Raw genomic sequence first — 13,647 nt, 5'->3', positions numbered from 1 at the left:
GCCCTAATTCTACTGCATGCATCTCCATCTACTTCTCCATTAGTCTGTAATACCGATCCAAGGTACTTAAAACTATTGCTTTTCACAATCATTTCACCATCCAAAGATACCATTTTATTTGTAGTAACTCCATCTTTAAATGAACATTCCAAATACTCTGTTTTTGTCCTACTAAGTTTTAAACCTTTTTCCTCCAGAGCTTGTCTCCACTGTTCCAGTTTTTGTTCTAAGTCTCTTTCACAATTTCCTATTCACACTACATCGTCAGCATACATTAGGCACTCTAATCCAAAACTAATGAGAATAGGTAAGGACTAAGCACCAATCCATGGTGCAATCCTACTTTCACCTGAAATTTATCAGTCTCTCCCACACCTGTCCTAACACTAGTCTTTCCTCCCTCATACACATCTCTCACAAGCTTTACATATTCGCCAGGGACTCCTTTCTTATTGAGTGCCCACCACAGAATCTCTCGAGGAACTCTAGCATATGCTTTCTCAAGATCAATGAATACCATATGAGCGTTGGTCTCTTTATTCCTGTATTTTTCCATCAGTTGCCTTACAATAAAAATTGCATCTGTTGTTGATCTGCCCTGCATAAAGCCAAATTGATTATCGGATATTTCGGTTTCTTCACGTATCCGTCTATCAATTACTCTCTCCCATATTTTCATGGTGTGGCTAAATAGTTTTATAGTCCTGTAGTTTGTGCATTGTTGTATGTCTCCCTTGTTTTTGTAGACAGGTATTAATATACTGCTTCTCCATCCGTCTGGCATTTGTCCAACTTCCATAATTCTATTAAATAGACCTGCTAGCCAACTTATTCCTGTCTCTCCTAATGCTCTCCATACTTCCCCAGGAATACCATCTGGTCCGACTGCTTTTCCTTTCTTTATGTTTTGAAGCGCTTGAGTCACTTCCTCGTTTGTTATTCTGGTAACCATTGCTGTTACTGTCTCCGTTAACTCCACAGGCTGTCTGTCAAATTCTTCATTTAATAAACTGTCAAAATACTTTCTCCATCTCTTTTTGAAATCCTTTTCGTGAATTAGTATTTTATTATTTTCATCTCAGATACATCTAATCTGATTAAATTCTCTTGCTTTCTTTGCTCTCTGTTTGGTTATTTTATATATTTATCTTTGCTTCGCCTTCCCTGGTATCAAGTTGATTGTATAGGTTTGAATACGCTTCTGCTTTAGCTTTTGCTACTGCTACTTTCGCTTCCATTTTGGCGACCATATAGTTTTGAAGATCTATGTCCGATCTGGTTTCTTGCCAATTTTTATATAATTTTCCCTTCTCTTTTATTTTTCCTTGTACTTCATTTGACCACCACCAAGTCTCTTTATCCTCTAACTTTTTTCCTGACGTTTTCCCAAGTATTTCAATAGCCGTCTCTCTAATAATATTGGGCATTTTTCTCCAAATTGTGTTAGGGCTTCCTTTCATGTTACAACATATTTTTTCCACTATTCTTTCCCTGAATATATATTCCTTCTCATCTTTTAGCATCCACCACTTGATTTTTTGTGGTCCTCTCCGATATTTTTGTTTAGTTTCGCTTTTTACTTCGATGTCCAGAACAAGCAGCTTATGTTGTTGGCTTACTGTCTCACTAATTATTACCTTGCAGTCCTTGCATTCACGTATGTCTTCTTTCCTTATCATGAAGTAGTCTATTTGGGATTGATGTTGTCCACTTTTGTAAGTAATAAGTTGAGTTTCTCTCTTTTTAAAGAATTTGTTAACAATCGCCATATCCAATGCTGTTGCTAATTCTAGCATGTTATCTCCAGCTTCATTTCTAGTTCCAAAGCCTAATCCACCATGTATTGTTTCACATCCTGTCTTGGCTTGGCCCACATGTGCACTGAAATCACCTCCTATTATAACTTTCTCCTCTGCTGGAATATCACTCAGTACGTCTCCTAATTGGTCATAGAAAGCTCCTCTTTCATTCTCACCCAGACCTGTTTTGAGGAGCATACACACACACAACATTCAATACCTCTTTATCAATTACAAATTTCACTGACATCATTCTATCACTGGTTCTTACAACTTCTATTACGTTATCTTTCATTTCACTATCAGCAATTATACCAACTCCATTTCTAGTGTTACTACTCCCTACATACCACAATTTATATCCATCACCTAGTTCTTTCAGCCATTGTCCTTTCCACCTAGTTTCTTGAATACAAGCAATTTGAACTCTTATTCGTTTCAGCGCATCCACTAACTCCAGACTCTTACCTGTAAGACTACCAAGATTTCAAGACCTGATTTTTCTAACCTGTAATGGTTTTCCCCCTGAGATAGTCCTCACCCGGAGATCCGAACGGAGGCTCATTCTACTTCCGGAACATTTTACCTCAGGAGATGCCATCATTTCAGTATAAGTTTTTATTGCGTTTGGAGAAGGTTTTTTCATTATTATGGCCTGAAATTTTTTGGATATTTGATGCCTGAATGCCTTTTCTATCAGCACCATACCCTGCCCTTCTCGTTTAGCCAATACACCACCAATGCAACCAAAGTGCAGTATTACCCCAGACCCGCCTGCATTTTTCTGTATAGGCCAGGATCCCTACTGTAAGGAGTGCCCTATAAGCCAATGTGTAATGAGCAGCATTTCATTATTCAGTTGAATGTCTGTGAAAAAGTCCGTATTTTTTATTCTACACTTGTTTATTGTGATTTGCATAAAAGGTTAAAAACATTTTTTCTACAACCGTGTCAAAAATGCAATTTTTAGCACTCCATATACGAGCGTTAAAAATGCTACTTTAAGGCACTAGTGCTTTAAAACTTTTAGGCATTGCAGTTAAGTTCAAGTACAAGTTTTTGTAGATATTGTCCTGTAATCACGTTTGTAGAAAATAGTATATTAAGTATGGAGAACGGTAAGGGTCTTATACCGATCGAAGACAATTGTTTGGAGGAGGAGCGGAGCGACGACTCCAATTATTGTCTGAGATCGGTTACCCTTAACGTTCGACATGCTTATAACGTTTTTTGCACGATTGATACCATTATAAATTATAAAATTAAACATTTTCGTCATATTGACTAGTTTCATTCATTTTATGAAGATAGATACTTTGGTTGTTAGGTAGTAACTAGGGTGCATAACAACAATGGAGAATTGAGTTTTTATTTAGTTGTCAATAATTTTAAGTAAAATTTTGATTATTATAAATTAAAATATGAGCGAAAGTGAATTTGAAGAAATTGAAAGGGCTTGGGAAGAAGGATGTTCCGCAATTATTCCCGAAAAATCCAAAATCCGTTATCAAAATACCTACCAAAGGCAAGAATTTAAGAATCGAAGAAAAGATTATATTGGCATATTTCGTTCAAAGACATAATATGCAGTTGAAAGCTCATGGAAGCCTCGGGGCAGAATATTCAATGATTAAATCCACCGTTTTTCTTTATGATGTCATTGATATTTCCAAGTTTTCAACTTTGATCGCGTATTTGAAGAGAAAAAATGTTGGATACTACTAATGTATGCGATTCTGCAGGAGTTTCTGTTAGAAGTGAAACCACAGCCCAAACAAGTGGGATTTCATTAAATAATTTAACAAATTGTACCATAAGTTTCAATATTAATAAATAATTCGTTAGTTTTCTTTATTCTTTAAAAAAATAAATTAAAATTAAGAGATTTTTTACCTCGATGGTAAGTGAATTACTTACCGTCGAGTTGGAGTACTTACCGTCGAGTTGGATTACTTACCGTCGAGTTGCTAGTAAATGTCACCTACTGACGTAAAATCTGTCACGGTAAACAGTCAAAAATGATCAATCGTGCAAAAAATATTGTATGATATGCGTGTTAAAAAGTACATTTTTAAGGCACTCATGTGAATGCGTGCCTTAATCGTGTACTTTTAGCATTTATATCATAAATAACTATTAAATATTGGATAATAAATAGAAAAATAAAGTAAATAAAATACTTTTAGAGTAAAAAAGTAAAGTATTATAAATTGAATTAAAGTAAAACAATATATTTTTTGTAAAACAAAATTGTAAAAACTAAACGACTTAAAGCTGATACATATTAAAGCGGATAACTTTACGGAAAAACACTTTCCAATCCAAGGATCCTACTTGAAACTGGAGGTTACATATTATATCGCGATCTGCCTGAGCCTGCCAACTAAGTCATTCACTGATCAATCACTTCTTTTAATACATATTCATCTTCTTCTAGTAGCGGTACAACCCGTTGTGAGTTTTGACCTGCTTAACAATGTTCTTCCATTCTGCCCTGCGAAGGGATCTTTCCATCGTCACTGCCTGATGTTCATGGTTTTAAGATACCTACACTAGGGTGGAACGAAAAAAATGTTATAATTCCAATGTGTAATAGTGATAGAAAGTTGCCTATAGCCATTGTTAAGCCACAAATAAAATATTTTTTTAAACAAAATATTTTTAGAGGTGCCGCAAAAGGGTTGAAAGTTAGAATTTTTGGTTAAATGTTGCGAATTTTGATGACTTTGGTTTGCTATTGTAATGTCTTAATTCCTATTTTAAGTGATAAATACTCACTCTAAAACTACTCTTTCAAAATAATTTTAGTTTAAGCTTACAATAATCCAATATTTATATTTACTAAAACTGGCACAGTTTGAACTTGAATTCCACATTTAAAGAAACATTTAATAGTAAATATTTAAAAGACTAAAACTAAGGTTGAAAAACTTAGTCTTTCATTTAGCAGATGGCGCTACGCACCCTTCACGTCAGTTGCAATGGGGGACTAATATGTCGAAAAAATTTTACCTGGAGTAGAGAAAGCAGCCTCTGCATTCTCTGAAGAGCCTCTAACAAGAGGTGAAATCGTCGATAAGATTGCTGGCTGCACTCTCTAATCTAAGTAAAAATTAAGACGGTTTTGGCTTCGCATTGCAACTGAATAAAAATGGTATACATTTTTATTTTATATTAGTATTACTCCTATAAAGTAACTAGGTCCATTTTCCGTTGGAACTTTACCAAGCTGCAGACGGGAATTGTGAATTGTATAGTGTAGAATTCCTTCCCTTTTGCCTTCACTGCAGCATCCATCTGGCTTGCATATTGTAGAAGCCTTGGAGGTGTCACCAGGAAAATGGGCCAATAAGTTTTTCAATTAAAAATTTTTTAAAAATGTTTTATTTTACAAATATTTTTATTAGGTTGAAAAACTTAGTCTTTCATTTAGCAGATGCCTCTACGCACCTACCACCTTCACGTCAGTTGCAATGTGGGACTAATATGTCGAAACATGTTTAGCTGGAGTAGAGAAAGCAGCCTATGCATTCTCTGAAGAGTCTCTATCAAGAAGTGAAATCGTCGATAATAGTGCTGTCTGCACTGTCTAATCTAAGTAAAAATTAAGACGGTTTTGGCTTCGCATTGCAACTGAATAAAAATGGTATACATTTTTATTTTATAGTAAATATTTACTTTATTCCTTAATATAATTTAACATTCTAACTAAAGTAAAAGAGCACATTTCAATAGTAAAGGAACCTGGATCAACCCTCATAGGGCAAATATCTCCTGCTTCCGGAACATGTGAAGCTATAAAAGGTAGCATAACGGAGCATTTTCAAGGTGACAATCCTTTGAGCATTTCCAATATAACAGCTGTCGGATGTGATGGAAATGCCACTAACACCGGTGTTAACAATGGTGTAATTGCTTTAATAGATAAGAACCTAAATAAGCCGCTGAAGTGGCTGATTTGTTTATTCTATACCAATGAATTGCCTTTGCGTCATTTGTTTTGCACATTTAATGGAAAAACTAAAGGCCCTAACGAATTTGGAGGGCTTTTAGACAAAGCAATTGAAATCTGTAACCAGCTTCCTGTGGTTAATTTCGCCCACATACAAAATAACCCCCCTATTCTAGAGATTAAGGTTGATCTAAGCACAGATTAAAAATACTTACTTGAAATGTGCAAAGCAATCTCCAGTGGTGTATGTCCCTCTGATCTTTCTTTAAAAACCCCTGGGAAATTAGCTCATTTACGATGGCTTACGTTGGCCAATCACCTTCATCGGTTATATGTTGCAACAAAGAATCCTTCAAATAATCTGAAAACTTTAACTATGTATATATATGTGATGAAGGTGTATGACTCAGTCTGGTTTCATAACAAACTGAAACCATTTTGTGTAAATGGATCAAAAGATCTATGGCGAGAAATCAAATTTTAACGTTATCTTTGTAAAGAACATCTCCAAAGAATTGATCTAGTTATTCACACCCTAGACACGAAGCTTCACTGGAAAGCACATGTAAAGAAAAAGAAAGAAGAATTAAATATCAAATATAAAAAATTGTACTGGCTACTGGGAAGATACTCAGGGTTGTCAACGTATAACAAGATGCTAATCTACAAACAAGTTATAAAACCAGTATGAACGTATGGTATCCAACTATGGGGATGTACAAAAAAGACAAACTTAAAAATAATACAGACTTTTCAAAACAAAGTATTAAGGGGCATAGTTAATGCACCCTGGTACATCCGTAATGACGACCTCCACAAGGATCTACGAATGGAGCCCGTCGACAAAGAAATCAGAAAACACGCAGAAAGTCATGAAAAAAGACTTTTTCTCCACTAAAATATTGAGGCCATCCAGCTCCTGGACAAATCAAACCAGAAAAGAAGACTGAAGAGGACCAAACCTCACGAGTTGGTGTAGTGCGACAAAGCTAATAGCGGAGCATTGCGCGACTAGTGTGCAAGCAACGTTTTGGTGCAGTGCGTGATAACGTGAAAAGCAGCACTAAGAAGACATCAAAGGGTGACTCTTAGATATTAAGTAGTTAGTAAGATAGGATAGATAAAAAGTTACTCATTGGTCAAAGACCAGATTGTAGCACTTAGCAAATAAAAAAAAGTTATTCAAAGGAATGGTTACTTCGCTCACCCAGAAAATGTGCTTCTCTCCATGTTATGTGACAAGAGAAAACACATAAGGGAGCTAGGTCTGCGGCGACTTTTGAAGGCAAGACCGGAACTTATAAATTGTGTAAGGAAGTTTGTTGTCCCGAAGCTTAACTTTAATGCCAATGACTACATTGATATAATTAACTGGACGAAAGAAGAAATTACTGAGCCTCCTATGACAAAACATATAACTGACGAGGACTTAAAAAAGTATATAAGTGAAGGAAGGGACCCTAGTTGTCAGTGTGTGGATTTTCCGTGTTTTCCCTGTCATACAGAGGCAGTAAAAAGAGTCATAAAGCTCGTGACTGAGTCATCTCTAAGTGTCTGTGGTCTTGAAGCAAAAATGGCTTTGTTAGAGCAAATATTGCTTTCCAAAAGATTATGCCCAAGTTTGACACAAAAAAACAATTTATTTAAGTATCAAGATAAATATTGTAACTAAATAAATCTTATAGATATAGCAATGACAGCAATATTAACTGTTATTAGAAACAATATTCGACTAAGAAATGTTCGCTACGGCACCAGGTTAAATATACAAAATATTTGAAATTTTCTGTATTTTTTTGTTAAATACCTATCTTTTTATAGCTCTTGCGGCACCTCAAGATGTAAACATAGAACAAAAATATTTTGTAGTTTTATTGTAGACATGATAAGGCAACGTTAGACTGCTATTAAAAAGTTCTTTGAAAAAAAAATTTTTCCTATCCTTTCGTTCCACCCTAACCTACACCTCTACGCCATCTACCCATCTTTTACGGGGCCTTGCTCTTGTTCTACTTTCTTAGGGCTGCCATCTCTGAATTACTGCATTTTTTTTGCAAATGGGAACCAACTATCTTCCTTAGTATTCAAACAGTATTAGCGCTCAAATATTCTCAGTTGATTTTCATCAGTGGTTGAGAAGGTCCACGTTTCACATCCATATGTGACCACTGGTCTAATTACAGTGGAACCTCGATAACTCGGATTAATCGGGACCGCGGCCGATCCGGGTTATCGAAAATCCGGGTTAGCCGAAGAGCATTGTAAAAATTAATAAAATACGGTATACTTATAGATAAAGTCCGTTATAATTAAAATAACATGAAATATATATGCACAATACACATCTAACTTACCTATTATAGTTGTATATTGTATAGAGTATAGTATAGAAGTATAGACAGTATAGATAGAGTATTGTTCACTTCTAGGTAAAAAAAACTCAGTCAGTTTCGGTTGTGTCAATTTCGTCTGCCATCGGAACGATGTTATGTTATTTAAGAACAGTGGCTCTTTCATTGTTTAAAGTGTAAAAGACCATTGTTCTAAAAATAATTTTTTAAAAGACAGTTGAAAATAAATAAAGGAATAAAAGGTGCCTGTTGTTTGCGATAGCCCGATAATGGATAATGAACGTCGCTCTGCCGCCGCTGCCGCCGTGTGTCATGAGTCATTTTTACCGTATAGTTAAAATTACACAAGTACCCATTATCTCTCAAATATTATATTCTCGATACTTTTCGATACTCGAAACTCGATATTTTTAAGACATTCCAGAAGCGGCTACAGATAAAATGTTTTAACATAATACATATAACATTAACATTATACATATTTAACATTATACATTTCTATTGTTGAAATGTTTGTCTGATGAAAATCGGTCCGGGTTAGCCGGACTTCCAGGTTATTGTGGGCCGACTTATCGAGGTTCCACTGTACTGTTTTGTAGATTCTAAGCTTAGACTCACGATTCAGTTTGTCATTAAGTCTTTGTATGCATAAAAACACTCATTACCACTAAGAGTCCGTGCTTGCATTTCTTGACTGTTGCTGTTGTTGTCATATTTATTATTGAGCCAGCGAAAATTGTAGGTATATTCGTAGGTATGGTGTATGGTTGTCTACCGTCAGATTCTCATGTTGCTCCGACTTTGTGCACTCCATACTGGTTTTACTTTCAATTATACATATAATATAGACCTTTTAAGACATTTTTATTTGTGTTGTTCTGAAGCTATTTCCTTGTGGCATTTTTACAATTAAGTATTTTTTATAGGAAATAAGCCATAATTTTACTAAAAAAATGAATTTATTATCGTTTCGAAGCCAAAATCGAGTTTCGTTGTCAAAATACAAAATACTACTAAAATAAACAAAAATGTTGTTGCTAAGTAAAAAAAAAATTCTTCTAATAATTTATTTAATCTGTATAAAAAATGTCTAACGCGAGAATTTTACTATCATCGTTGCATTTGGTTGTCTTTTTAAAGACAGATCACATGCTATGATTTTTTTGCGACGGATATTCTTGAGTTGGGATGATTTCATGTAATCGAATGAACTATCTTTTAGTAAAGTCATCCCAGGAATGCAACTCATAAATATTGGCGATATCATTTTAAAGTCTTCTACTTTAAAATGTATAATATACGTCTGAATTGCGAATATAAATGAGTCAGATTAAATAAATTATTAGAAGAGTTTTTTTTACTTAGCAACAACATTTTTGTTTATTTTAGTGGTATTTTGTATTTTGACAACGAAACCCGATTTGGGCTTCAAAACGTTAATAAATTCATTTTTTTAGTAAAATTGGGGCTTATTTCCCATAAAAAATACTTAATTTTTATTTGTATTTCAATTACTAATTTTTACTGCTTTAGTCTTGTTTGTCTTTAGTCCCCTTCATGTTTTCTCAATATTCTTCTGCTATATTACCTATTCGATTCACCTCTAGAACCAACTTTTCTTATTACAATCGACTCTCGTTAATTCGAAACTCGAGGGACTCTTAAAATATTACGAATTATTTAGTGTTTGAAATATCACATGGTTCGAAATTTGTGAGAGAAAATAAATAAATCTTCGAATTATTAAGTGTTCATCAATTATTATTTATTAACTGCTACTCTATAATGATGACAACAGTTTAGAGGTATTCGTGTTGTACATACATGTATGTATTCATAATGTGACTTAATCAATCTTTCGAAAGAACTGTATTATACTGGTTTGCTTCAAAGCACATTGCTGCTGCTCTGAGTTCTCAATAAGTTTTTTTAAGAGAAAAAAGTTCCTGAAAGGCTTTTTCATCACTTTCGTTTTGTAGACAGAAGGTTTGTAAGGTATAGAATGAGGGTCTTGCTTCCTTAACTGACACCTCTGCCAAAGGTTCTTATGTATCGTACTCATATTCATCGTTAGTTTTTTCATTCGTATCTGTCGCAGATAAAATTTCGCCATCGGTTAGTGAACCTGAGATAGCAACATCTTCATCTACTTGAACAAAGTCAGAAAAACTCCGCTGATGTCAACCAATGGTTCTATTGCTGGTTCTTCATCATCCATAAGTATTGGAAAATTTAACTGATCTTCTTCTAAGAAACCGGATTTTTTGAAGGAGGTACAGAAAAAGAATGTACAGAAGAAAAAGTACAGAAAACTGTACTTACTACAACCTTTCTCTCTGCAACTTTGAATTTTCGAGTGCTGGACGCCGATGAGATCGAATTAACGCGTTGTTTTGGTATGGTAGGGGAGCAAAGTATGCTAAATGTGCAGTCACTCGAGCGCTTTGGGGACCTATTGGGTTGTGATTATTAGGTCCTAAAACCAAAAAAATTTAAGTAAAATTTTCCATTTTAGTGGGGACTTTCCATTTTTTAATTTAATTTTCCATTTCCAACAACCGATTTTTCTGATTATAGCGCCATCTATCCATAATTCGAATAAAAGTTGCTTATCTTTAGGCAAAGAATCCAAATCTGCATTGAAAAATGGGGGCTCCCATTTAAGATTTTAAAGTAACCCCCAACCCCACCTCCGTGGGGGTGGTATTTGATACTATTCGATAGATTTTTCAAAAATATTGAACACGTAGTTTTTAGTTTTTTGATATGACGTTCATTTCGCGAAATATTCGCTTTTTTTTGTGAAACTTTTGACTTACCTATTTCCGTACGCCCCCTCTCAAATCGTAAGATTATTGAAATATACACTCTTTTGCATATACATACTGAACTTACCTTATCTTAATCTGACAACTTCGAGTATTTTTAGGGATAGATTATTTTTTAGGGCCCCCTGAACGAAGTCCCCTGTATTAAGGGCCAATATATGGTAGAGGTACATCTGCAGGGTACCTCGTTTCTCCCCATATGATAATCTGACGCGCTCGAGTAACTGCAAAAATCCCCGCTTGGGCTCCCCTACCATTATATAGCACTGATTTTTTTCGTTCGAATTACCAAGTGCATAAAAATGTACTGATTTAATTCGAAATATTATAAAGAGGTTTTGTAGGGTTTTGTAGTTTTTGTAAGTGATAACTTTGAATTATAGAGAGGTTGGAATTATCGCAGGTTTGAATTAACGCGAGTCGACTGTATTTATTTTTGTTAATTTTGTTTTTCTTATAACAGTTTATAAATTTTAGGTAACATGAAATTTACTTCATTGTATATACTAGCTAGTCTGCTGGTGTTCTCATCAGCAGTAGTTAGATATGACAACTACACATTATACAAAATATATCCAAAGTCTACCAATGATTTAGAATTTCTTCAAAACCTACAAAAGTCCAAAGAATATAAATTGGACTTCTGGAATGAGCCATCTACTTTGAGAAAATTTGTTAATGTGCTTGTTTCTCCAAAAGACAAGTACAGCTTTGAATACATTATCGGTAAAAATAATTTAAATTTTGAAGTTATTACTGACAATATACAAGACAGAATAGATGAGGAATCTAGAGTACACAGTCTTCAAACTGTAAAAGGTGTTGAACTTACTTGGGATAAGTACTATGATTTGGAAGCAGTAAGTAAAATTATTATATTATAATATTATATAAGTATATATAGGATGGACCAAAAGTGTGAAAACTCTTAATTATCTCTTAAATGGATCCTTTAAATTGTTAAAAAAGCGGGATATACCTATTCTGCATTATTGACATTTTAAATTACATACTTGCAATGTTGTTGGATTTACAATTTTTCTGATATCACTAGTCACTCTGTTTTTTTAATACAACACTCTGTACATTCTATTATTGTCGGAATATTCGCTTGCATACGATTTGAACCATATATAACAATTATTGGTATTATATCTAGTCATTCTTCTTCTCCTTGTGGAGCTGTCTCCTTTATTGGAGGTTAGCGACTACACTGGAAAATCTGTCTATATCCAATGTGACACTAAACAAAGATGTTGAATCAAGGCCGGTCCAGTCCCTGATGCTTCTAAGCCATGAAATCTGGTACCTACCGGGACCCTGTTTTCCTTCAATCTTACCCTGGATGATCAAGATCTAGTCATTAAGGTCTAAAATAAATAAAACCTGTCACTGCCAAATAGTTTTGAACTTTTCAGTAAATATACAGGGTGTGTCATTAATAATTATTGTCCATATAGTAACTAGAGAAACCTTATCACCAAATACGAAGATTTAACCTAAAACACTTAAGAGGATGGGCACGTATTTTCGGCTGCAATGCTATTCAAATGGGGATTAATTTTTTTCGAATCCTGAGAGAACTAATAAGTATTTTTGAAAAATTTAAACGCAGAATGAAACATTACGTTATTAGCGGGGGCAGAAAGGCCCTGAGAACTTATATAATATTTATTTTAATAAGTTACAGGGATGAAAAACTAAGAGAAAATTTAGTGTGATTTTTAATTTCAAATATCTCATTCAAAATAAACCTTTTATTCACCCTAAGGAACTTTAGGCCCTCGGTAATAATTTAGTCTTTTATTCTGCGTCTAAATTTTTCAAAAATATTTATTGGTTTTTTCAGGAATCGAAAAAAATAAACACAATATCCGTGGTAATATTTTAGAAAATCTATCTTTGTCTTACAACGCACTCAGTCGAATGGAATATTGTCAGCATACTGTCAGTTAGACAGTGACAATCAGTGACAATTTTAAATATTTGACATGGCATCGGGAATATTTTGAGTTGTTGATTAAATAATACTTATTGATATATAATGTATTTAATAAATAATTGATTTAAGACGTGAACTTAGTAAAAAGTTATTTATTGTATATTATTTGTGGAAGATCCAAGCAGAGAATACATCAGGATAATAATGTATTCTGTGATCCAAGTATTTTGTTGTTAAAAATGTTCAAAATTGTAAGCGTTCCATAGTAACAATATATTATTAAAAAATCACTTTAACACTTTTCCATTTTTCTCGATTGAGTATTAGTTTTTGTTGTACATATAAATTATTGAACACATAGTTAGTGAAACAGTGACTGAACACATAGTTAGTGAAAAAATTATCACATTTATTAACGCAATTAATAATTTGCAATTATACAAATAACAGTTATCCAAGAACATTCAAAAGCCATCTATTTAAGTTAATGATGATATTTTCAAGTAGAATGACCTTCTAGTAATATTTACTTATCCATACCACTGTGAATTTTACTACACGTAATTTGCCGTGTAAAGACAGAAAAGTTAGGGATAGCCGTAAAATATTTGCGAATTATGTACCGATGGCCTTAAATAAAATGTGGTTCCTTACTGAGTTACAGGGTGTTTTATCTAAAAATTTAAGAACTATTTTTGCTCAGCATTTTAAAACTATTCGACGAATCGTTTTCATACTTGGCAGAAAGTGAGACAACTAGACACCCTACTAAATT

At 34.0% G+C, this 13,647-nt stretch overlaps 1 protein-coding gene across 1 annotated transcript in view; it reads left to right on the top strand.

Annotated features, from left to right (window-relative positions):
• The window catches only part of LOC126888498 (uncharacterized), a 157,878-nt gene that overhangs the window by 69,511 nt on the left and 74,720 nt on the right, over positions 1 to 13,647 (top strand). Inside the window, exon 9 of the mRNA XM_050656835.1 lies at positions 11,408 to 11,790. Coding sequence (XP_050512792.1) covers positions 11,408 to 11,790 — 383 coding nt within the window. The remainder of the gene's footprint in view (positions 1 to 11,407; positions 11,791 to 13,647) is intronic.

The sequence above is a fragment of the Diabrotica virgifera genome, chromosome 7 (assembly GCF_917563875.1).
Source record: "Diabrotica virgifera virgifera chromosome 7, PGI_DIABVI_V3a".
Taxonomy (NCBI): Eukaryota; Metazoa; Arthropoda; class Insecta; order Coleoptera; family Chrysomelidae; genus Diabrotica; species Diabrotica virgifera.
The sequence above is the reverse complement of the archived record's forward strand: the minus strand, read 5'-3'. Positions and strand labels throughout refer to the sequence as shown.